Below are 27503 nucleotides of genomic sequence, written 5' to 3'. Positions count from 1 at the left end.
GACATGGTTATGACACGGTGTCAGGTAAAGTGTTACCCAAAATAATGCTTTTTATTCATTGATGGAAATACCAGTCGATGTGCTCCAACTTCAAAGGCAAATACACTTCATAGGCTAATAAAGCCCCAAGCTGCTTGGAAATTAGTGTGGTGTGTGTGTCTTTCATGCAAAACATAAGGGACTTCAGCTAGAGTAAGTGTACCCCGACTCAAAATCGGCGAAAATCGTGTTCATTATCCTTGTTTCTAGTGTGCCTGTGAGAGGTGATTCTTTCTCCAAAACAGTAAATACGGCCGGAAGATCACATCCTTCCTGAGGACAAAGTAACGAGGCTGATGTGCATCAAGCTGCTCCAAGGAGTTCGAAGGTTTTGACTTCCCAACAAGAGCAGCTCACTTTGAGCAGGCCAAGGTTGGCCACAAACGCAAGTAAATTAGAGGCAAATTATTGTGTTAGTCAGGCCCGGTCCTAGCAGTTCTGCTGCTACCCTAGGCAAGATCAACATATGCATCATGTATAGTATAAAGATTTTAAATGGATTGATAGACTAGAGTAATGATGTGTATCGTGAGCAATTGGTGCATATCAGTTGAGGTTATTCAGTAGCACTTCGAAACGAAACATCGTTGTCAACTATTCAGATTGGAGAGTTACAATGTTGTCATCACCAGGCAGCCAACTACCTATAGTAGGAAACAGTTGTATCAATAAGTCATGTATAATCACACGACTCGAGTCACGTGACACGAGTCTAACAAACATTTATAGCCTAATTTCTATTCTGTTATGTTTTAGGACCGTATCTTTTTAATCACTGATTAAGCACAGCGCTGTTTTCACATAAGACTCTAGTTTGGTGCTGAAGATGATGAATGAGGTTGAAAAGTGGTGGAATTGCCCATTAATATGGTCAAATCAGAGCCCAACCAATATATGGACATTGGCCTGTTAACTATATATCAGCTAATAATATCAGTCAACATCCACTCCCTTATTCTACTGTATTTTCTAATCTGAGCTTCTGGTGAGTCAGTTTTACAACCAAACAACAAAAAAAACTGACATATTCATGTGTAGTTGTAGCATGAGGTGTAGATCTGTGGTTATGCATCATGTAAAAAAGACTGTTGTTTAGTCATTTTAATGAATATACATAGCTCTACTCTTGTACTTCCAATATAAAGAATTTTCATGAAGCACTTGCTGTTCTGCCACAAGTGTCATCAGATGCTGCTGCTGCCGCTCTTGCATTCAACCCAACATTACAAAGTAGCGATTGGCTACACTGCTCAGTCTGATCCAACGTTAAGAGCCAATTTCTGAAAACAATTCCTTTTTGGTAGCCTGGTCCTCCTGGCTTCAGAGTCTGGGAGGCCATTTTGATGCTAGTCGGCATGATGAGTCGATAATGAAGTGCTTTTACTGGTTAGCTCTCCTCTGTGTCGTTCTCACTCAAAAACCCACATGTAGGGCCCTATTAAATCCACCATGCGGAGAACGCGGACAGAATCACGGTCCAGATGTTCAAATGGAATTAAACAATATTTTAAAATGTGTTGACGTTAGTAGAAGATCAATAAATTGTATTAAACTTAGTCGAAAAAGTATTGATTCGCATGATTTTCTCTCAAGACATGAACAAAAATGGATCAAGGATTAACATTTCCTACAATGTTCTGAAGAAGCAATGGCATGTTAATTCCCCTGTCTGTGTAGTGCTCACTTTTCTCTCTCACTTTGTGTAGCCAGTTAGCAATGCTAATGACAAACGTCTTGTGGGTAGAGAGGAAGGCCTTCAACAAAACCTTCTGAATTAAATGTGAACTGCAAAGTAGGCCTACCGGGCAGAATGATATCATGATTATTTGTATCAATCGCGTGGGCATTTTTTTGCAAACTATGCCATCACATGTGCAGTACAGAAACATAGTTAGCCAAACATTCCTCTTGTTAAATGCACAATTAAAGGGGAATTACAATTTTTTTTTTTTGTGATTTATGCTTTGTTATGGACTCATCCAGTTGTAATTTTGAGTCACAAAATAAAAAAGATTTAAGAAATCCTAAACCAGGAAAACTAAAACCGGGAAAACCGAATTTGGGAAAACACAAAGATGTTATAGGGCCCTGCAAATGCAGTCACACACAGCGCCCAAACGGCAACCCCTTCAATTACAACGATTACAAAATCCAATCAAAACAGCGAGAGGTCTCAACCCCTCAATAAATGCATGCACTTTTTGAGAGTAGAATATGGATTAATAAGGAAAGGGTGTCCAGACCATCGGGGCACAGCTCCTCTCGCTGTGTCACGTGGTCTGTGCGTCAGCCAGGCTACCTGTTTGGTGCAGCAGTCTACAAATACAGTGCAGTGAAAATGTTTTTGCCCCCTTTTTGATTTTCTCTATTTTTTCATACTGAATGTTATCAGATACTCATTTACATTACATTTAAGTCATTTAGCAGACGCTCTTATCCAGAGCGACTTACAAATTGGTGCATTCACCTTATGACATCCACCAAAACTTAATATTAGATAAAGGGAACCTGAGTTTACAAATATGTATATATATATATATTTTATATAATTTGATTTATTTAATTAACAAAGTTATGCAACACCCAATTCCCCTGTGTGAAAAAGTTATTGCCCCCTTACACTCAATAACTGGTGGTGCCACCTTTAGCTGCAATGACTGCAACCTCAGACAGATGGCCTGGCATTCTCCTGTAGAATTCTCTGATAAAGAGCAGAATTCATGGTTCCTTCTATTAAGGCAAGTCGCCCAGGTCCTGAGGCAGCAAATGCATCGCACTACCACCACCATGCTTGACCGTTGGTAGGAGGTTCTTAATGTGGAATGCAGTGTTTGGTTTTCACAAAACATAATGGAGGCCGTCTAAAAAAAAAAGTCTACATGAAAATGGATAAAGCAACAAATTTGAAGTTTTGTCAAAGTCCAGACCTAATCCCAATTAAGATGTTGTGGCAGGACTTGAAATGAGCAGTTCATGCTTGAAAGCAGTTGTGCATGGATGAGTGGGCCACAAAATTCCTCCACAGATGCGCGAGACTGTTAAACAACTACATGAAGCGTGTGGTTGCAGTCATTGCAGCTAAAGGTGGCACAACCAGTTATTGAGTGTAAGGGGGCAATTACTTTTTCAACACAGGGGCATTGGGTGTCGCATACCTTTGTTTATGAAATCAATTAAATAAGTAATAAATATGTAACTGTTGTGTTATTTGTTCACTCGGGTTCCCTTTATTTAATATTATGTTCGGGTTGAAGATCTTATAGCATTCAGTAAATATGCAAAAGTAGAGAAAATTAGAAGGGGGGGGGCAAATACTTTTTCACAGCACTATACATCAACAAGCTGCAAAAGTAGCTTTCAACAGGTTTAAACATTTAGAGACAAGCTTGCTTACCTAGTATTTCAGCAAGCTAGCTAGCAACAAGTTCAATCAGCTGATCAAGTCAGTGGCGAACGATATGCTTTCAGATCATTTTTGCAGGAGGTAGAGCCGCTTTGAATACATTTTCTAACAATTGCAAATCTTTGAATCACTGTCAAAATGTGTGTATAATAATTAAGCTAATTCTGCCTGTGTCAGAGATTCATGCGAGACCTCAGTAATTCCAGAAATTAGGAACTATATGTTTTCATTTTCTGTGGCGGATGCTTAAAATATAACAATTTTTATTCCACGACCTACAAGACAGGTCGGTTGAGGGACGAGCGTTGCACAGGAGTGGCACCACCTGACGGAAGACAATGATATTGGTCGGGCTATAGTTTAAATTATACACAAAATGCAATAATAATAAATATCCTTACAACATTGTGGGTAGATACAAAGACCGTACAGTAAAGGAATCCCTCATTCAACAGCTGAGTTCAGCTGAGGAAAACAAGTCTGGGATGTTCTAATGTTCCGTTGTGAAATCTCACCTTGTGTTTCATTGTAACAGAGTCCCAGGACATGTCGATGCTCTTGATGGGGCCGAACGGGGCAAAGGCCTGCCGGACCGTGTCCTCTCCCAGCTCGTAGTAAATGGAGCCCACGTACACTCGGCACATGATGGCTAATGCTCGCTGTCTCTGAGCCGCTACCTACAATAGGAGGAAACTGCTTGAATATAGCACTGACTTGCTGTTCCACTGTATATTACAAATACAAACACTGACCAAAGACACACAAGAATTGGAGATCGGTGGAATTGCTTCAGTTATTGACATTCCATACTGCATGGACTTCACTCCATTGATTACAGGGAAAATCATGCAAAGATTCTCTATTTTGACACTTTGGTTTAACAACAAGACATACATAAAAATAACATGGAGTTTTTAACATAATAAATTATATAACAGCTTACCGATTGTAAAGGTGAGAGGGGGTCGCCAAAGCCCATTGTCAGCGATGCCATCTAAGAGAAAAAGTATACATTTACATTTAATATACAAAAATATTTTAAAAAATGGCACACATTTGTTTACATTTCTCCTTTGCCAAGAAAATCCATCCACCTGAGAGCTGTGGCATATCAAGAAGCTGATTAAATAGCATGATCATTACACAGGTATACCTTGTGGTGGGGACAATAAAAAGGCCATCCTAAAATGTGCAGTTTTGTCACACAACACAATACCACAGATGTCTCCGGTTTTTGAGGGAGCGTGCAATTGGCATGCTGACTGCAGGAATGTCCACCAGAGCTATTGCCAGAGAATTGAATGTTAACTTCTCATACTCCCCAGTGGGTGGGCATCAATACTCATTTCAGGAAAGTAGATGTATGTCGCACGTCACTACTTCCCAGGAGCAGCCATTGAACGGAAACATTTATTTCTTATCAAAATGTGTTTTATGGCAGAAATTCCTTCTGGAACATGTGAACGTTCATATACCTTAATAACACACTCCATCCATATATATGAATACAATTTTTAAATTACGAGCATAGTTGGCTTAGCCACAGAATAAGTCAGGAACCTTCCCACAAGCCATGATTGGCTGAGATAATGAGTGGGCTGGTCCTGCCAGGGGGTGAGTTTGGATTGGTCTGCCATGTAGCATGCTTCCGTCTATAACATGAACTGTTCAGTATGTGTTGACAGTCCTTTGTACCCTGACTTTCTGAAAGATATCACGTTAGCCATTGAGAACTACAAAAGTTTAGCTACTTTTCTCAACAACATTGATTCCCTGAATTTAGCAGCCGCTATCGACAAATCAGTTGGAAAAGTGATGTGCTTCTCTCTGCACACGCCACGGTCAGTGTGAATAGGAGAGAATTCCTTGACACAACGCTGGCCAAAAACAAGATGTAGCCACAAACAAAACAGAGTTAAATATTTCCAGTCTGCTGTGAAGTGTTAATCCATGTATACAGACGGTTAAGAGTCTAGCTACATTTTCAGATATAAAGTTTCTAATTTAGTCAGAAAGTATTTTTATTGCAAGTTAAAGTGTACTGTTAGTGAGCTAGCAAACGCTAGCTTGCTGGCTTGCTAGCTAACGTTATGTGTATAATCTATGTAGTAATATTATTTCAATCAGAAATCCATTTAATAGTAAATAACAGTAGTGAGGCTAAATGTACAGGGGGAACCGGTACAGAGTCAAAGTGCGCGGGCACAGATTAGTCGAGGTAATTGAGGCAATAAGTACATGTAGGTAGAGTTAAAGTGACTGTGCATAGATAATAAACAGAGAGTAGCAGCAGCATAAGAACAGGGGGAGGGACAATGTAAATTGTCTGGGTAGCCATTTGATTAGCTGTTCAGGAGTCTTGCTTGGGGTAGAAGCTGTTTAGAAGACTTTTGGAACTAGACGTGGCGCTGCGGTAGCGCTTGACCGTGCAGTAGCAGAGAGAACTGTCTATGACTAGGGTGGCTGGAGTCTGACCATTTTTAGGGCCTTCCTCTGACACCGCCTGGTATAGAGGTCCTGGATGGTAGGAAGCTTGTCGTGCCCTCTTCACGAGTGTCTTGGTGTGTTTGGACCATGATAGTTTGTTGGTGATTTGGACACCAAGGAACTTGAAACTCTCAACCTGCTCCCCTACAGCCCCGTCGATGAGAATGGGGGTATGCTCGGTCCTCCTTTTCCTATAGTCCACAATAATGGGATGTTTAAAGCTTGGGAAATCTTTTTGTACCCAAATCCGGCTTTAAACTTCTTCACAACAGTATCTCGGACATGCCTGGCGTGTTCCTTGTTCTTCATGATGCTCTCTGTGCTTTTAACGGACCTCTGAGACTATCACAGTGCAGGTGCATTTATACGGAGACATGATTACACACAGGTGGATTGTATTTATCATCATTAGTCATTTAGGTCAACATTGGATCATTCAGAGATCCTCACTGAACTTCTGGAGAGAGTTTGCTGCACTGAAAGTAAAGGGGCTGAATAATTTTGCACACCCAATTTTTCAGTTTTTGATTTGTTAAAAAAGTTTGAAATATCCAATAAATGTCGTTCCACTTCATGATTGTGTCCCACTTGTTGATTCTTCACAAAAAAATACAGTTTTATATCTTTATGTTTGAAGCCTGAAATGTGGCAAAAGGTCGCAAAGTTCAAGGGGGCCGAATACTTACTTTAATATATATATATATATATATATATATATATATATATATACACATACACACACACACAGTGGGGCAAAAAAGTATTAATGAATTTTCTCAGAGGATCCCGCAGGTGAAGAAGCCAGATGTGGAGGTCCTGGGCTGGAGTGGATTACACATTGTCTGCGGTTGTGAGGCAGGTTGAATGTACTGCCAAATGCTCTAAAATGACATTGGAGGTGGCTCATGGTAGAGAAATTAACATTAAATTCCCTGTCAACAGCTCGGTTGGACATTCCTGCAGTTAGCATGCCAATTGCACGTACCCTCAAAACTGTGTGGCATTCTGTTGTGTGACAAAAATGCACATTTTAGAGTGGAGCACCTGTGTAATGATCATGCTGTTTTAGCAGCTTCTTGATATGCCTTTCAGGTGGATGGATTATCTTGGCAATGGAGAAATGCTCACTAACAGGGATGTAAACCACGATGTGCACAAAATTTGAGAGAATACTTTTGTGCGTATGGAACATTTCTGGGATCTTTAATTTCTGCTCATGAAAAATGGGACCAACACTTTACATGTTGCGTTTATATTTTTTGTTCAGTATAGTTCATATAGTTTTGAAACCAAAATGCACTTTGGGGGTAATATTCAATATTATGTGTAGTTTTGAAAATGCCACGAGAGGGTATCAGAGTTTAACGAGTTAATACACTTCTAGAGAGCTGAAGCAAGAACAGACACTTTCTTTGGGAAATGTACCGTTACTAGTTTAGTGATATTTATCTTACCTTAGGCCAGTAATACAGCATCTACCATGAGCCCATGTTTACTTTTCAGGCTGACTAACATCTACAGAGTTGCAATGTTCCATAAATTGAATGACCAAATCATGAGAACATTATGTTTGCTAATATTCTGTATATTTTTTTTCGTTTAATGTCTACAATCCCATTTTATCTCCTAGCTTGCTATTAGATACCCATAGAGTCCCAGTCATTGCGCTAACGCTCGTTAGTACTACCGCACACTTCTTCCACACTGGACACACATACATACAATTGGTATCCACATGTTCATCTGACTTCATGGAAGTAGATAAAGGGCCTCATTGCCAACATATGGAATTGTTATAAGAAGGATAATTTTACTTTTGATTTTGAATTTTAGGACCCCTTGGGGGTCACTAAACTACTTCCGCTCATTTTTTAAACTGGTACCGGGCTACCTTCAGATGAGACATGTGGGCTTTCACCATGTACGTGTTCTTGAGAGTCTCACCTTTCCATAGACTGGTCATATTTTAGTTTTGTAGGCCAAACCGTTTGGACGCTACAGATGCTTTGTGAGAACCCCGATTTTCGGGATGACTCATGGTCCAGCAGCATACCACCCTGCATCCCACTGCTGGATTTCTTCTGAAGCTGAGCAGGGTTAGTCTCTGGATGGGAGACCAGATGCTGCTGGAAGTGGTTTTGGAGGGCCAGTACGAGGCACTCTTTCCTCTAGTCTAAAAAAAAACTATCCCAATGCCCCAGTGCAGTGATTGGGAACATTAAACGGGTGTCATGACTCTCTGTTGTCACTAAAGATCATACGGCACTTATTGTAGGGGTGTCAAAGTCGGTGTCCTGGCTAACTTCCCAATCTGGAACTCATACCAGCACGGCCACCTAATCATCCCCAGCTTGCAATTGGCTCATTCATCTCTCCCCTGTAACTATCCTCCAAGTTGTTGCTATAAATGAGAACGCATTCTCAATCAACTTACCTGGTAAAATAAGGGTTACGTAAATTAAGTCTGATAAACACAGCTGTAGATCGGCCACCTCCCACCACAGATGCAGGAGGTGAATGTGGTGGATTGAGACCCAGCAAAAAATGTATCTCTGTGTAATCAGACCGATTTTGATGGGGATTTCTGTATTATGCTAATTCAATTCACGCAGAGAGGTGCAGACATCTAGGTTGTTTGTTTTTTCAACAGTAAATAAACTTTGTATGGCCGTATTTGTTTCCCATGAAGTGGGTAGTACGTTGTGTAGAACATTTAGATACGTTAAATGTTCCAACGAAAATGTGAAGACTGCAGGGGTTCTCAGCACGGTGTGAGGACGGAAGCTTGGTGGACAGGGCTGACACCCCACAAATGAGGCCTGGTGCCGTGGTGCCAAGGTTCTCCTTACCTGTAAGTTGGTGAGCTGCTGCTGTTGATGAGCCAGGGTCTGTTTGACCAGCACACTTTTAATGCTTTGCTCCATGGCATACTTCTTCGCCTGCAGGCAAATGAAGGGAAAGAGAAGAGGTTGACATTTTCAACATCACACCACAGTGACATGATACCAGAAATGTGACCTTTGATACCAATACCAGCCTGCACACTTAGTATCAGAATACTTCATAGTCTATACCGCAACGAGAAAATGCCTCAGTTAAACTGTACTGTTACTGTATAAAACAAATGTAGCCAACTCTCCCATCTGGAGAGCTACTGGGGTGCAAAGCTATTTTCCCAGCCATGCTCAACACACTCAGCTCATCAGGGTCCTGTTGAGTATCTTATCAGTAGAAAATGGTGTGTTAGTGCAGGGCAAATATTGTCAAAATTATATTTAGCAATCGAATCACATTCAAATATCAATTTGTTTGCCACATTGGTCTAAGAAAAATAACTCTTCAGGTTTATCTCTAATTTGGTGTTGTCATAACTCTCCTGTGACGATCTGAAGGATCAGGTTACAGTGGGTCCGCTCTATAGCGTGTTCTCTCTCGAAGAGGGGGAGAGCAGTCGGCTGTTTTATGGTCGGTCATAAAATATGCTGCCTCTATGCTCTGTGGTGTTTGAGATTGGAATGTAAAACTGTGGAACACAGAGAGACACTTGGACAATTAAACATTTGAATAATTAAACAATATTTCTATTTTTGAGAATGTGGGAATTGTCCGTGGGTATTTTAAGAACAATCCTGTCAAAGTTGTTTCATTTGGTGACCTCATTACTGTATCTCTGTGTACACTTTTCAATGATCAGATTTACATCTAGATGTTGGATAAAATGAATGAGTAAATATGAAACTATTTGTGAAAAGATGTGATGTGTGCCTTCTAAATGAGAATTGTTATTTTTATAAAGTTTTTAACCAAGTCAGTGGCCATGTGGGCATAGACTTGGTCGGTATCATGGAATGCCCACTTCTTCCAGAGTATAAAACCCACTTCCTACAAAATGTACATTAAGTTAGACAACGCCGGGATGGAGTCCCCACGTTGGAATGGCTCCAATTCTATAGGCCATTAGACCAGACAGCGTGCAGGTGAGGCTCCACGGCTGACAAATGGTTAAGAACTACAACTCCATAGGCCGAGGAGAGCATAAAGCTAGAAATGGTTCAACTCTAAAACATTGATACAGAAGGAGCCAATCTTAGACAAGGCCTTTTCAGTCTGCAGCTGAAAATGTACCTAACCTAGGAAGAAGAATACCAACATTTGGGAAAAAACCTTTCTTGTCGACTCGGCAGATGGACCGGACCGGGTGACCACAGAGTGAGACAGCAAGACATACACTCGTAAATACGTAAATTGCTACACTCGTAAATACGTAAATTTGTTTTCGAATGAGTGGTTGTTCATACTCAAAGTATTAGCAATTTCTATGAGTGTAGTTATCAGCTATGAGTTTCCCCACTCTTGAGCGGTCCCCACCCCCTTTCCTTTGTTTACCTAGACGTCATATCGGTTTCATCGACTCAGGAGTTTTTTTGTATCATGTAGTACCCCTTGTATGAACTAATTGTGTGTGTTTATGCAATTCAGTGATTTATTTATTTACTAATGAACTTAATCATTGAGACTATTTGTATATCGCTGATTCATGATTCAGGCGAGGGTTCGTGCAGATATTCAAGGGTTTGCGACATTCAGTAATGAGACTGAAGAGGTAATAATAATACATTAATACAAGACTGTACTCGATAGGATATGAAAATATCTGAAGAGTTATAGTCGGGATTTGAAACTATAAACATTCCTGTGGTGCCCCGACTTCCAATTTAATTCAAGTTCCATGATTAGTTTTAATAGTGGAATTAAATTACTCAGAGAATTGATTTGATAAGATAGTCAACGACACAACATAATGATGCTCCCATGATAGGAATCTAAGATAAAATGAAGTATTTATTTTGATTCGGCCTATATAAAATTGGATGCAGATTGCATTACGCACCCATAATATATTAAACAATTTGGGAGTTGTAGACAGGATTTGTTGATGTGTGTTGCCATTTGAACAATACAAGGAGGTTCCCTCTGTCTTGTTTCTCTGACATAGTCGGTGTAGGGTTAAGATTACATTTATCGTGCTAATTATAGAAATCTGATAAATAGACGCGTTGGGCCAAAGTGCTATTTCTGTCTCTCGTGTTCAGAAGCGGGTAGACTCGGTCATTATTAATGTCAAGAGCAAGGACATAGGGCCAGCCGATTGAAATTTGAGGTCATATTACCTTGACCAATCGATAATTCTCTGTCCCCTACGTTTTCAGCAGCGTGAGGAGACCACGGTGTATTTCGTTGTTTTCTGCGCATTCTGGTTAAAACATCGCAAAACTTGCGCCGTAAAGGGTTTGAATGGAATGCGTTATTAGTAAAATCATTCCCTTGTTTAACTTGTTATGGCTGGGGGCAATATTGAGTAGCTTGGATGAATAAGGTGCCCAGAGTGAACTGTCTGCTACTCAGGCCCAGTTGCTAATATATTGCATATTATTAGTAGATTTGGATAGAAAACACTCTGAAGTTTCTAAAACTGTTTGAATGATGTCTGAGTATAACAGGACTCATATGGCAGGCAAAAACCTGATAAAAAAAATTCAACCAGGAAGTAGGAAATCTGAGTTTTGTAGTTTTTCAACTCTTGGCCTATCGAATAGACAGTGTCTATGGGGTCATATTGCACTTCCTACGGCTTTCACTAGATGTCAACAGTCTTTAGAACCTTGTTTGATCCTTCTACTGTGAAGTGAGGGCAAATGAGAGGGGAATGAGTCAGAGGTCTGCCAGAGAGGCATGAGCTGGCCACGCGCGCGTTCATGTGATAGTTAGCTTACGTTCCATTGCAATTCTACAGACAAAGGAATTCTTCAGTTGGAACATTATTGAAGATTTATGTTAAAAACATCCTAAAGATTGATTCTATACATCGTTTGACATGTTTCTACAGACTGTAACGGAACTTTTTGACTTTGTCTGCTCCTAGTGATCGCGCGTCATGAATTTGGATTACTGAACTGAATGCACTAACAAAAGGAGATATTTGGACATAAATGATGGACATTATCGGAAGAAGAAAAAAACATATTGTGGAACTGGGATTCCTGGGAGTGCATTCTGATGAAGATCAAAGGTAAGTGAATATTTATAATGCTATTTCTGACTTCTGTTGACTACACAACATGGCGCTGTACTCTGTGAGCGCTGTACTCAGATTATTGCATGGTGTGCTTTTTCGGTAAAGCCTTTTTGAAATCTGACACAGCGGTTGCATTAAGGAGAAGTGTATCTATAATTCCATGCATAATAGTTGTATCTTTTATCAATGTTTATTATGAGTATTTCTGTAAATTGATGTGGCTCTCTGCAAAATCACTGGATATTTTGGAACTACTGAACATAACGCGCCAATGTATACTGAGATTTTTTTATATAAATATGAACTTTATCGAACAAAACATACATGTATTGTGTAACATGAAGTCCTATGAGTGTCATCTGATGAAGATCAAAGGTTAGTGATTAATTTATCCCTTTTCTGCTTTTTGTGACTCCTCCCTTTGGCTGGAAAAAATGTTCCGTGACTAGGCACTCACCAAAAAATTGTTTGGTTTGCTTTCGCTGTAAAGACTTTTTGAAATCGGACACTGTGGTGGAATTAACAAGAAGTGTATCTTTAAAATGGTGTAACATACTTGTATGTTTGAGGAATTTTAAATATTGGGAATTCTGATGTTTTGAATTTGGCGCCTTGCACTTTCACTGGCTGTTGTCATATCGATCCCGTTAGCGGGATCTCTGCCCAAAGAGGTTTTAAGGGGATCCTATGTTATGCTTGAAAGTGTACAAAGTAGGATTAGCTTGCACGAGATGCTACAGCTAACAAAGGGAGAGCAACCATTTGGTTTTTCCTGTGTCACGTTGAAATTCCTCTGTCTTGGGCGACGGAAGTCCCGCCCTATGTACTTCGGTTTTATTTCAGCTTTCTGCAAATCAGTGAACCCTGGGGGTGAAGAAACGCCATAATTTAAAAAATAATAACTATATAAAATTAAATTAAAATAATTATTATTTATAACATCCAACGTGTATCACGTTTATATCAAGTGGTTACTTATGATATCCAGCCAATCTCAACGGATTGGATATCGTTATCTCATTTCAGTTAACTAAAAGGTAAAAAAATTGTCAGACTTACCTTTTTCAAATGGATATTTAAAATGATATCCAAAATGATTGCTTTCCACAAATGAGACAATTTAGACTTTTCCACATTAACCTTGATACAGCAACACTTTTGCATTATGCAATAGAAGTGCGCTGGATATCATGTGTTTTTTATGGGTTTTTTTAATTGAGAGATGAGCTTAAAGTTTTATTTACAGAACATAATTTTCAGAATTAATTTCTCACATGACTGGCGTATCTGGGTGATGTTTTTTCTCGCCGGAATGATCTGAATCTAGGACTACAGGGAATCTCCGCAGCTATATTCAATGTGCTATGATTAAGAAGTTGGAGCTCTTCTCTGTCTGCATTAACAAGGACAACACACAGGTCTTCCCTTCATTGTATGATTTTTTGTGTGCAAATTAACTCAAGCTTACGGACAATGTCATGTGATATAGTGAAGCACCTGAGTGAGCTGGGTGCGCAATTACGCAGGTATTTTCCCGAAACGGATGACACAAACAACTGGATTTGTTACCTCTTTCATGCCCTGCCTAATGTCCACTTGCCAATATTTGAACACGAGAGCCTCATCGAAATTGCGACAAGAGGTTCTGTGAAAATTGTATTTAATCAGAAGCCACTACCAGATTTCTGGATAGGGCTGCACCCAGAGTATCCTGCCTCGGGCAAATCGCACTGTTAAGACACTGATGCCCTTTGCAACCACATACCTAAGTGAGAGTGGATTCTTGGCCCTCACTAGCGTGAAAACGAAATACAGGCACAGATTGTGTGGAAAATTATTTAAGACCGAGACTCTCTCCAATACAACCCAACATTGCAGAGTTATTTTCATCCTTTCAAGCACACCCTTCTCATTAACCTGTGGTGAGTTATTCACCATTTTTTATGAACATAAGGTTTTATATGTAAGATGGCTAAATAAAGAACAAAATTATTGATTATTATTATTTGTGCCCTGGTCCTATAAGAGCTCTTTGTCATTTCCCACGAGCCGGGTTGTGACAAAAACTCACACTCATTCTTATGTTTAATAAATGTATCATAGTGTGTGTGGCAGGCTTACAATGAAGGCAAAAACAACATTTGAGAGTGCTCTGACCCTGGTGCTAGAGGGGGTACGCAGCTGGAGGTTGAATGTTTGAAGGGGTACAGGACTATAATAGTTTGGGAATCACTGGACTAGAGTAATGATTTGTATCGTGAGCAATTGATGCATATCAGTTGAGGTTATTCAGTAGCACTTGGAAACGAAACATCATTGCCAACTATTCAGATTGTAACTCTCCAATGTTGTCATCACTAGGCAGCCAACTACCTATAGTAGGAAACAGTTGTATCAATAAGCCCCGTATAAATCACACGACTCGAGCGACAACCCCACAATAGTTCAAATGACAATAAACATAACATTTATTAACATCATTCAGTAGAACTGTAAAAAGACATGATTTGAGCTTTGGAAACAAGTGTTTTCATAAATGCATGAAGCGGGCCTCGTTTCACAGAAGCATGGTAAAATAAGCTCTCTCTCAATGAACCAGCCGTAACTAATTTTGTTTATTTACATATCGAATTTGATTGTCCAACATCAATTTTATAGTTTGTCCATTTTGTGGCCACCTAGAGTGTCCTCTTTCCACTGCTGTGGTGCTAAATCACAATGAGAATGGGGAGTGGGACCGGCCGGCCCGGTCATGGCTAGAAGGGAGAGGCCCAATTCGGCAAAAAAATCTGTCTCCCTCCAGCAGGTGGAGTTTTTGCTTTGTTTAGACAGACAAACAAGGAGTTTTTACATCAAGGTCTATGAACGTCGAATTTGGTCAACAACAAAGAAATGTCTGGCTAATTTGCTACTTGAGGTTTATTTGATCTAATAAAAGTTTCATAATGCTTAAGTTGTTGCTGATATAAGTAGGACATGTGACCTCTCGGCAACTTTGGAAAAATAACTTTATATTGGAGTTGTCTCCAGATGGCTATTGATAGGAATGGATTTCTGAACTTTAAATGTTATTAATCATTAGAGACCTGAGGGGTGCCGTAGTCTAGGGTCTACACCAGAGGTTAATGGTTATCTGTAGGAAGAAGGTATATGGTGGGTGCAACTAAGCTTGAAATGTACTGAGTGTAGGGAAAGCGAATACATGTGGCAGGCATTGATGAGGGGAGAGCCATGGATTCGTGATGGAGGAGGTTGAGGTCAGGTCACGTTAAGGGAGAAGAAAAGTGTATTACCGTATCACTTTGTTTCCTACCTAGCAATAAAGATGCAATGTTTAGCGAGACTCCATCCAAAGTGGGTCAGATACAGTATAAAACAACTATTCTAACCATGTCTTTGTCTAATGCAACTGTATTGACCCTCAGGGAAGAAAAAAAAACTTGGTTTGAGCTTTCATAGTGTCCGTTGAGTTTTTACTCTGGGAATTAGAACCTAACACTACACATATTCATTGCATGACGCTAGCAGAATAGATTCTCTCTCCATTGAATACAGGCAGTTGAAGTCAACAACCCTTATCAAATATTCAAAAAACAATTACAATAATGAGGTGTATCCACCAATCCAAAGAAAGGAAGGCGGGAGCTAGACAGCCCTCTGTGCCGCTTTGTGGACAATGACTCCCATTGTTAGGGCGCAGAGACATGAATATTGTCAGTGTGTACATAATCTTTAATCCATCTTTTGTCAAACTAACATCAAAAGATACATTTTGCATTTATTTTAGCAATTTTGCTAACCCTAACCCTTTTCCTAACCTTAACCTAATTATCCTAACCTACTAGGAAAGGTCAAATTTGAAAAAAGCTGGGTCCCTTCTAACATGACCAGCCAGACAGCCATGTAGACAGAAATGTTATGTTAGTTATTGGCCTAATTAAAATGTTCATGCCTAGGCTAAATTACATTAGAGGGACCTAGGTTGTATTTGAAAACAGCCATGTTTTGTTATTTATTAACACATTTCATACAAATAGTCTACAGGACAGGTCGTTCGCAAATTACATTATACAAATATTATATTTTGAAGATGTTTAATTACCGTGAAGGCGACTTATTCTAGGCTAAAAGTTTTTTTTTTTTTTTTAATTATACTCTTAAGATTTATAGCAGGGATGAAGACCTCAGGCAATGTTTTCCTTTTCAATAAAACCTGTCATGCTGGTATAATTTATTAGAACTTTACAGGCTAATTTCTATTCTGATAAGATAAATGCCAATAATCTAAATGTGATTTTGAGAACAGTGGGTGGACGCCGTAATGCGGTACACACTAGAGGTCGACCAATTAATCGGAATGGCCGATTAATTAGGTCAGATTTCAAGTTTTCATAACAATCGGAAATCGGTATTTCTGGACGCCGATTTTGCCTATTTCTATTTTTTTTTACAACTTTATTTAATAACGAGGCAAGTCAGTTAAGAACACATTCTTATTTTCAATGACGGCCTAGGAACGGTGGGTTAACTGCCTTGTTCAGGGGCAGAACAACAGATTTTTACCTTGTCAGCTCAGGGATTCAATCTTGCAACCTTACGGTTAACTAGTCCAACGCTCTAATCACCTGCCTCACGAGGAGCCTGCCTGTTAGCCAAGGTAAGTTGCTAGCTAGCATTAAACTTATCTTATAAAAAACAATCAATAATAATCACTAGTTATAACTACACATGGTTGATGATATTACTAGTTTATCTAGCATGTCCTGCAATTTAATGTAATTGATGCGGTGCGCTTTGGCGAAAAAGGGCGGTCGTTGCTCCAACGTGTACCTAACCATAAACATCAATGCCTTAAAATCAATACACAGAAGTATATAATTTTAAACCTGCATATTTAGCTAAAAGAAAGGTTAGCAGGCAATATTAACCAGGTGAAATTGTGTCACTTCTCTTGCGTTCATTGCACACAGAGTCAGGGTATATGCAACAGTTTGGGCCGCCTGGCTCATTGCGAACTAATTTGCCAGAATTTTTTATAATTATGACATAACATTGAAGGTTGTACAATGTAACAGCAATATTTAGACTGATGGATGCCACCTGTTAGATAAAATACGGAAAGGTTCCGTATTTCACTGAAAGAATAAACATTTTGTTTTCGAAATGATAGGTCATTAATATGGTTGAATCCGTAAACTAAGGCCCGTATTTCTGTGTGTTATTATGTTATAATTAAGTCTATGATTTGATATTTGATAGAGCAGACTGACTGAGCGATGGTGGGCACCAGCAGGCTCGTAAGCATTCATTCAAACATCACTTTCGTGCGTTTTGAAAGCAGCTCTTCCCTGTGCTTCAAGCATTGAGCTGTTAATGACTTCAAGCCTATCAAATCCCGAGATTAGGCTGGTGTAACTGATGTGAAATGGCTAGCTAGTTAGTGGGGTGCGTGATAATAGCGTTTCAAACATCACTCGCTCTGAGACTTGGAGTAGTTTTTCCCCTTGCTCTGCATGGGTAACGTTGCTTCGAGGATGGCTGTTGTCGATGTGTTCCTGGTTCGAGCCCAGGTAGCGGCGAGGAGAGGGATGGAAGCTATACTGTTACACTGGCAATACTAAAGTGCCTATAAGAACATCCAATAGTCAAAGGCATATGAAATACAAATCGTATAGAGAAATAGTCCGATAATTCCTATAATAACGACAAACTAAAACTTCTTACCTGGGAATATTGAAGAGACTCATGTTAAAAGGAACCACCAGCTTTCACATGTTCTCATGCTCTGAGCAAGGAACTTAAACGTTAGCTTTCTTACATGGCACATATTGCACTTTTACTTTCTTCTCCAACACTTTGTTTTAGCATTATTTAAACCAAATTGAACATGGTTCATTATTGATTTGAGGCGAAATTTATTTTATTGATGTATTATATTAAGTTAAAATAAGTGTTCAATCAGTATTGTTGTAATTGTCATTATTACAAATAAATAAATACAAATCGGTATCGGCTTTTTTTGGTCCTCCAATAATCGGTATCGGTGTTGAAAAATCATACTCGGGTGTTTACTAGAGGTCGACCAGCGCATTTGGATGTCCGGTAAATTAAAAATCTTGCCGGTCACGTTGTCCGGCGCCAGATTTTGCTAACGGAAACCCTGATGTGGATATCTTTGGTTTGTCACTTTGATATTGATAGGCTGGGCTAACACGTTAAGCCAATGAGTCAAATATATATATATACATTTTTTACTGTGCTCTGAACAGAAATTATAAGTAATGTCATACAATGTGTGACACTGATCGACATCAATTGAGCTATTCACTTAACCAATTCAGTTGAAAACTGCACAAAAGCATCAAGCATGACTTTTTGTAATGATAGCCCCAGGTCTCCTAAATAAGATGCATAATTGATGGTTCATATAACATATTTATAAAGGGAAATAGTCTCCTAAATAAGATGTATAATTGATGGTTCATATATTTGTAAGGGAAATAATGTCAAGTTGAGGTTAGACTTCATTATTCCATTATTGTTATCATGAAATAGTCTACCATCCAAAAGATGTTGTCATGTTAAACTACAGACAAGTTTCCTGCTTTTATAGAGGGCACTGTCATTAAAGCACACTCTCTCCTCCATATTATTTCCCCGTTTCAGTTCAATCTAATTCACAAAAAAATATGTGAGGAGTGACTGCCCCACTCCTTCAGCAGAAAAAAAAAGAATACTGCAGTCTGTGACTATACCATGTCTGCACTGTTGGCCTCTCGCTTTTGTGAACATCTCAGGACTAAAACCGTTCTAGGGGGCCTTACCTTCTGCAGTGCCTCGTGCTGCTCAGGGGTGAGAGGCGGCAGGCCGAGCTTTGAGGCGGTGCTCTGTCCATTCTCCATCATCAGAGCCTCGCCTCCCTGCAGGCACACAAGTGTATGGTTATGATGACAGGGAGGAAACACCCACTACAAATCTCTGCCGGAAACACCCAAATCAAATCTCTGCAACTCTCTACTCAGAAAAGAACAACATGGTTGAACTAACAAGTTAACTACGTATGACCAACCCCTACCCCCAAACTCAAATATGATCCGCGAATCCCAAGTTTAAGGCTCAATAATGAATGCAGTAAACTTACAAGTTCTAATTATATCCACTATCTCCTACTGTGCTGGTTTTGTAACAATAGAATGCAAATTAAGCCTTTTGGACCATTTAGCATACATGACCTAGGTTTGAGAGACAAGTAGCCGTTTATCAGGTACAATTGAGAAGATGCGACTATTTTGAGCTTGCTCTGAAACAAAACGTGCTCATCATTACACTGTGGTGGTAAAATGACACAGAGGAACAGTAACATATTTGATATACAAAAATACAGACAATTTAGATAAACATGCAATGTGGTTTTGTAACGGGGGAAAAAATGCAGACTAAAATATTTGGTTCAGACATTTAGTGTAGTCTAAGAATAACAGGATTAAAAGAAATCATGATGTTAACAAAATATAACAATGTCTTCCAAAAGAAGGAGCGTGGCCACTTCTTTCAATAGCGTGGGGGACTGAGTGCCATCTCCCCAATAAGTGTGCATCCTTTTACAGTGCGTGCCTATTGACGACGACACAGAAGAAAAACTAACTTGGCATTTATGAACTCCAGAGGGATGCACCACAATGAGCAGTGAGTCAATGCACACTCGACGTTCTAACTGACACTCAATATTCCAAAATTCAAAAGCCATTCGCGAGCATCGTCTCTCGCAACCGGTCTTTTGCATGACTCACTCGCTACGAAACACGGGCACTGGGGAAAACACAGACGCATAATCTGACAGTGAGAAAGTTGTAAAAACAACTAATTCCACTAAAAGATTTGCAAGTACAGTGCATTGGGAAAGTATTCAGACCGCTTGACTTCATCCACATTTTGTTAAGTTACAGCCTTATTCTAAAATTGATTAAATATGATAACACAATAGACCATAATGAATTGTCTAGGGACAATTCCTTCGACATAATGGCTTGGTTTTTGCTGTGGTAAATTCAATTGATTGGACATGATTTTTTAAAAAAGGCACACACCTGTCTATATAAGGTCCACAGTTGACAATGCACGTCAGAGTAAAAACCAAGCCAAGTGGTCAAAGGAATTGTCCATAAAGCTCAAATACAGGATTGCAACTGGATCTCAGACTGGATCTGGGGAATGGTACCAAAACATTCCTGCACCATTGAAGGTCCCCCAGAACACATGGAAGTTTGGAACCACCAAGTCCTTGAGCTGGCTACCTGGCCAGACTGAGTAAATGGGGGAGAAGGGTCTTGGTCAGGGAGGTGACCAAAAACCCGATAGACGACTTCTGAAGCTCTGTCAGAGTGACTATGTGGATGGGAGAACCTTCCAGAAGGAAAACCATCTCTGCAGCACTCCACCAATCAGGCCTTTATGGTAGAGTGGCAACTCCTCAGTAAAAGGCACATGAAAGCCCGCTTGGAGTTTGCCAAAAGGCACACAAGGACTCTCAGACCATGAGAAACCAGATTCTCTGGTCTGATGAATCCAAGAATGAACTCTTGATGCCAAGCGGCACCATCCATATGTTGAAGCATGGTGGTGGCATCATCATGCTGTGGGGCTGTTTTTCAGCGGCAGGAACTGGGAGATTAGTCAGGAGCAAGGTACAGAGAGATCCTTGATGAAAACCTGCTTCAGAGCGCTCAGGACCTCAGACTGGGGCGAAGGTTCACCTTCCAACAGGACAACAACCCTAAGCATACAGGCAACACAACGCAGGAGTGGCTTCGGGACAAATCTCTGAATATCCTTGAGTGGCCCAGCCAGAGCCCTGACTTGAACCCAATCGAACATCTCTGGAGAGACCTGAAAATAGCTGTGCAGCAATGCTCCCCGTCCAACCTGACAGAGCTAGAGAGGATCTACAGAGAAGAATGGGAGAAACTCCCCAAATATAGGTGTGCCAAGCTTGTAGCGTCATACCCAAGAGTCAAGGTTGTAATCGCTACCAAAGGTGCTTCAACAAAGTACTGAGTAAAGAGTCTGAATACTTATGTAAATGTGATATTTCATTTTTCTAAAAACCTGTTTCTGCATTGTCATTATGGGGTATTGTGTGTAAATTGATGAGGGGGAGAAAACAATGTAATACATTTTAGAATAAGGCTGTAACATTACAAAATGGACTTTGGACTTTCCGAATTAACTATTTTGGTCGCCGGTGATTTCATCAGCCGATTTAGTTTGCTGTAGCCTGCTTGCTGCTAGCTAGCTTCACTGACAAACACAGGGATGTAATGTTAGCTAGCTAGCCAAGGTTGGGCACTGCACTGACAAAAAGCGTGTAGCTTATCACTTATTTACGACAGCAAGGCTTCACAGTCTGCGAACATTTTACTCAGATATGCGCCTAAATATTTAGCTGTGCGACCTGGAAGTTTTAATAAGAAGAACCATTGCGCCTAGAATTTTGGGGAATTCTATCTTTAATACCTCAAATATTTTTAATTGTGCTACTATATTTCTTTGTGTTCACCTACAACTTAGACGCGCACATGCTCCTTGCGAGAAAGGTAATAGAGCCCTGGATAGTTTGACAGCTTGTTGAAGAAGTTGTAGACATGTTCCCAGCAGTCAGTCCATACTTCAGCATGTCTCCAAAGCACCAATCGCTACTTTGTAATATTGGGTCAGCTAAAACAATGGTTCCCAACCAGGCGTGCTATATCCCTTGGGGGCACCTGGCCTATCAACGGGGTGTACTTAAAAAGACTCATAGGTCTACTGGTAAAATGCACATGGAGTATATCCTGGGGGACTCACGGCAGAGCAAAATTCAATTGGTGGTGCAGTAAACTAAAAAGGTTGGGAACCACTGAGTTAAAAGCACAGCAGCAGACTCGATAGGAGCAGAGCAGGCTGTTCGCGTCAGTCGCTTGCCTTTCTCTGCCATTTTTCCAACTTGACCTCTCTGCGCGCGCGGAACCCGATGGTGGGATGAAATTCGACAACATACGGTGATCGCTACATAAATAGTCATATTAAACATTCATGAAAATACAAGTGTCTCACGTGTTTCGAAAGCCTAGAATCTTGCTAATCTAACTGCGTTGTCAGATTTAAAAACGGATTTACTGCGAAAGAATATGATGCAATTATCTGGGGATAGAGCCCCATAAAAAAAAAAAAATTCAACCAGCACAGAAGTAACAAAATCAAACTGCAATAAAATAAATAGTTTACCTTTGACAATCTTCCTCTGTTTCCAATCCCAATGCTCCTTGTTACACAATTAATGTTTTTTTTGTTTGATGAAATCCATTTTTATAGCCTAACACTTAACATTTTTTGAACCGCTTGTGTCGTGAATTCCGTCTCATTCCATTTTCGACGACACATTCGAGGTTAATACACACACAGAACGTGACTTTCCCAGTCATGTTTGGTTTCATTGCAATCAACTGGTTTGTTTGGGTCATTTCGCGGGACGTATTGACTGAAAGAAACCGATTTGAAGACAACAAGTAATGACATCATTGTGCACCAATGATTTGCCCGTTGTTTCGTTGATTGACTATTTTAACCCAATGACCACTGATCGTCTTGAAATCTAGCTGGGTAGATAGCCAATGAGCTGAGGTAAACGGCAATATGTAATGTTTATGTGTTGGAAGACCAACCCATGGAGGAAACTCCGGCGTAAAGAGGTTCATTCGCCATTGACGATTCATACCGGAAGGAGCAACGCATGTTGCGCACAGCATTGTTTTGGTAAAGCGCATATTCAGCTGTTTATATATCAATCAGTATGGCAACTAAGTCAGGAAAAACTAGATATACAGATGTACACACAATTATAGAAGAAATTGATAGAGGACGATTCATTTTGCGATTCCCAAACGGAGGAATAGTTTTTGAACGGAGAGGACATAGTTTTGGACTGGTAAGTTCTTCTCATGCCAATGCCGTTGTTTGAAATTAATTTTAAAAAGTAGTATTTGTGAAATGAAATAGCCTATTTGAGGCTGTTGAGGGGAGGGGAGGGCAGGCCCACAACAATGGCCAAAGTGAAATGGAGACAGTAGATACAGCTGGTCTGTCATAATATAGAGACAGTAGATCTAACTGAAATGTCATAATATAAATGAGACAGTAGATCTAGCAGGTCTATAATAATATATTCAACCTTATGGTCCCTGTACTCTATATATATATATATCTGTTTATTATACCTGTTGATACAGGGCTCATATGTGAAACTATTCTAACTGAACATTTTCTTTCACAGTGACACCGACTCCAAATGGGAGCCCCCAGTGCCAAGGTGTCCATCCACCACTGAAGCTGGTTCATCCAGAATGAATTGAATAAATGAATAACTTCACCAATTTGGCCACTTGGGTACATTTGGGCTACTTGTGTGGGACACCTGGGTGACTTCATGATAAATGTCATGTAGCACACATTTTAGAAGTTATCATTCTGAAACTGAAGTCCTGTTGCCCTCATGTTTTTCACTGAAATTGTCCCCATCATCCTATCTGAATTTTTGTTTTATCTTGTTCATTTTAATGATGATACAACAAAAATAAAATAACAATTTTTCATTGTATTATCTAAACCAGATCTATTGTGTTATATTCTCCTACATTCAATTCACATTTACACAAACTTCAGAGTGTTTTCTTTCAAATGGTACCAAGAATATGCATATCCTTGCTTCTGTGCCTGAGCTACAGGCAGATAGATTTGGGTATGTCTTCAGGCGGAAATTGAAAAAAAGTAGGGGGGTAGTAGCTCTAAGAGGTTAATGACGTACGGAGCGCACTATAACCGTGGCAAATAATTGATCGATTCTACCCTGCTAGAGCCAGTCAACTGCAAGTGCTGTTATTTTGAAGTGGAAACATCTAGGAGCAACAGAGGCTCAGCCGCGAAGTGGTAGGCCACACAAGCACACAGAACGGGAGCACTCAGTGCTGAAGCGTGTAAAAATCGTCTGTCCTCGGTTGCAACGCTCACTACCAAGTTCCAAACTGCCTATGGAAGCAACGTCAGCACAAGAACTGTTTGTCGGGAGCTTCATGAAATGGGTTTCGATGACCGAGCAGCCACACACAAGTCTAAGATCACCATGCACAATACCAAGTGTCGGCTGGACTCTGAAGCAGTGGAAACACGTTCTCTGTAGTGATGAATCATAATTCACCATATGGCAGTCCAATGGACAAATCTGAGTTTGGCAGATGCCAGGATAACGCTACTTTCCCCAATCCATAGTGCCAACTGTAAAGTTTGGTGGAGAATATATGGTCTGGGGCTGTATTTCATGGTTCAGGCTAGGCCCCTTTGTTCCAGTGAAGAAGATCTTTACGCTTCAGCATAAAGTGACATTCTAGACGATTCTGTGCTTCCAACTTTGTGGCAACCGTTTGGGGAAGGCCCTTTCTTGTTTCAGCATGACAATGCCCCAGTGCACAAAGCGAGGTCCATACAGAAATGTTATGTCCATATCAGTGTTGAAGAACTTGATTGACCTGCACAGAGCCCTGACCTCAACCCCAGCGAACACTTGGGATGAATTGGAACACTGACTCCGAGCCAGGCCTAATCGCCCAACATCAGTGCCTGACCTCACTAATGCTCTTGTAGCTGAATGGAAGAAAATCCCTGCAGCAATGTGCCAACATCTAGTCGAAAGCCTTCCCAGAAGAGTGGAGGCTGTTACAGGAGCAAAGGGGACCAACTCCATACAGGCTTCAAACAGACAGTGGCAAGTCAAATTCAAGGACTTTCAAGTACTTTTTCAAGCACTAATATTTATTTAATAACCATTCATTTGTAATAGTTCCTATTATGTAATTGTTTCTAGTCGATAACAGATGGCAATATATCACCATAACTTCAAGGGGAGAAACACTGACTTACTATTCATCACTACCTTACAAGTTCTCCTCAATAATACATGTTTCACTCTTTATTTACTACATACATGAGTGGTAAGTCAGGACTGATGATGTTGACTGATTTCCTTATATGACCTGTAACTCAGCAAAATCTTTGAAATTGTTGCACGTTGCGTTCATATTTTTGTTCTGTGTGCATATTCAATTGTCTTTATACTGTATTTCACTCAATTTGTCATCCCTCTGGCTGCCACAACACAATTACATGAAAAACAATTCTGAAAGTGTAAACGGCCCTTAGTTGACTAAACTGTGTGTTTGATAAGATTAAAGACTCTCAGGGGACCCTATTAAAATTTTAGAGGACCTCACATGGGTCCCGGACCCCAGTTTTGGAACCAATGTACAACTAACTTCTCTCCCTGCTTGTTTCAATGCTTCCCCTCTCTGTGTATCTCCTTTGCCTCCATTGCAGCCTGACTCAACACTGTATGTCTCACTACTCTCTATAAAAAAAAAAGGTATTTTGATTATAGCTAACTTAATTTCAGTCATCATCCTTCTAGTCAGCTAGTTATAGCTAGTTACCTGGCTAAGAGCCAGAGCCCTTGAGCTACCTAGCTTGCTAGATATCCGACTGAAACATCAACACTCATTCTCCGAGAGTCAGGGGGGTTGTTTGGGGGAATGTCTGCTGACACCGCAGGAGTCAAGGGATGTTAAAAGAATTCCCACCGTCAACGGCGTCTTTGCGACTTGCCACTGTAGGTCTGGACTGAGGTAGCTCATTTCACCTCTCCGCCTATGTCGTGGGAGAAGTTTCCCATTGGACAGAGTGGTGAATGAATGCGCAGCTAACACGGCAAATCCGGAGGAACAGACGAACATAACGAGCACACACACACAAATCATTCACGATTCCACTTGTTCGCAGAGGCTGGCGCAATTAGAACTCAGATCAAGAAGCCTTCTGAGCATTGATCAAACGCTGGGAATGCAATAAGTGGGTAAACAATAATTAACAAAATAAAAGCGGTGCGTAAACAGCGTTTAAGTGTGTTTACCCTCCACTACCTCCCTGGTTGGGTCTGGCAAAACCCATTCATAAACCTCAATATCCTGCCAGGCAGGATTAAATCTACATTTTCCCTGTATTTTAGCTATCCATGTGACGTTTGGCAGTGCCTGATCAAACCGTTCTGTACCTGCCTGGCTGAGTGGCAGTGTGGGTGGAATGAGCGAGCTCGCCTTGTAGTCCGCCTGGAAATGTATTCACATGAGCAATACATTATTCTAATATTTTTCATATTTTATCATTTTCTGTTCTCTACTCATTTTATTTCAAACACTTTCAAGTACCAACTTGAGGAAATGTCTGATTTTCAAGGTGTTCCAGTACTTCAACTGGAATGAGATGTTCGATGAGCTGGTGTCCACATACTTTTGGTCATGTAGTGTATTTCCTTCATTTTTTTATATCTTAGATTTAGGACAGACACTTCAAAACCTTGTTTCTTAATATATATTTTTTTACTGCCCTTTTTGCCATTGATGAATGTGTTATTCAATGTGTTTCTATGGGCTATAGTAGTAAAGGCCAAATCAATATTCACTGCTCAAAAAATAAAGGGAACACTAAAATAACACATCCTAGATCTGAATGAATGAAATATTCCTATGAAATATTTTTTTCTTTACATAGTTGAATGTGCTGACAACAAAATCACACAAAAATGATCAATGGAATTCAAATGTATCAACCCATGGAGGTCTGGATTTGGAGTCACACTCAAAATTAAAGTGGAAAACCACACTACAGGCTGATCCAACTTTGATGTAATGTCCATAAAACAAGTCAAAATGAGGCTCAGTAGTGTGTGTGGCCTCCACGTGCCTGTATGACCTCCCTACAATGCCTGGGCATGCTCCTGATGAGGTGGCGGATGGTCTCCTGAGGGATCTCCTCCCAGACCTGGACTAAAGCATCCGCCAACTCCTGGACAGTCTGTGGTGCAACGTGGCATTGGTGGATGGAGTGAGACATGATATCTCAGATGTGCTCAATTGGATTCAGGTCTGGGGAACGGGCGGTCCATAGCATCAATGCCTTCCTCTTGCAGGAACTGCTGACACACTCCAGCCACATGAGGTCTAGCATTGTCTTGCATTAGAAGGAACCCAGGGCCAACCGCACCAGCATATGGTCTCACAAGGGGTCTGATGATCTCATCTCGGTACCTAATGGCAGTCAGGCTACCTCTGGCGAGCACACGGAGGGCTGTGCGGCCCAGAAAGAAATGTCACCCCACACCATGACTGACCCACTGCCAAACCGCTCATGCTGGAGGATGTTGCAGGCAGCAGAACGTTCTCCACGGCGTCTCCAGACTGTCACATGTGCTCAGTGTGAACCTGCTTTCATCTGTGAAGAGCACAGGGCGCCAGTGGCGAATTCGCCAATCTTGGTGTTCTCTGGCAAATGCCGGTGTAAGCACAACCTCCACCTGTGGACGTCAGGGCCTCATACCACCCTCATGGAGTCCGTTTCTGACCATTTGAGCAGACACATGCA

General features: G+C 40.5%; 1 protein-coding gene across 1 annotated transcript in view; it reads right to left on the bottom strand.

Annotated features, from left to right (window-relative positions):
- puf60a (poly-U binding splicing factor a) overlaps positions 1–27503 on the bottom strand; it is a 76355-nt gene that overhangs the window by 40951 nt on the left and 7901 nt on the right. Inside the window, exons 2-5 of the mRNA XM_035800586.2 lie at positions 18830–18925; positions 8779–8868; positions 4386–4436; positions 3958–4119 (exon numbers count right to left, since the gene is read on the bottom strand). Coding sequence (XP_035656479.1) covers positions 3958–4119; positions 4386–4436; positions 8779–8868; positions 18830–18925 — 399 coding nt within the window. The remainder of the gene's footprint in view (positions 1–3957; positions 4120–4385; positions 4437–8778; positions 8869–18829; positions 18926–27503) is intronic.

Source organism: Oncorhynchus keta, chromosome 23 (assembly GCF_023373465.1).
Source record: "Oncorhynchus keta strain PuntledgeMale-10-30-2019 chromosome 23, Oket_V2, whole genome shotgun sequence".
NCBI classification, from domain to species: Eukaryota; Metazoa; Chordata; class Actinopteri; order Salmoniformes; family Salmonidae; genus Oncorhynchus; species Oncorhynchus keta.
This window is presented reverse-complemented; position numbering and strand designations above follow the sequence as displayed.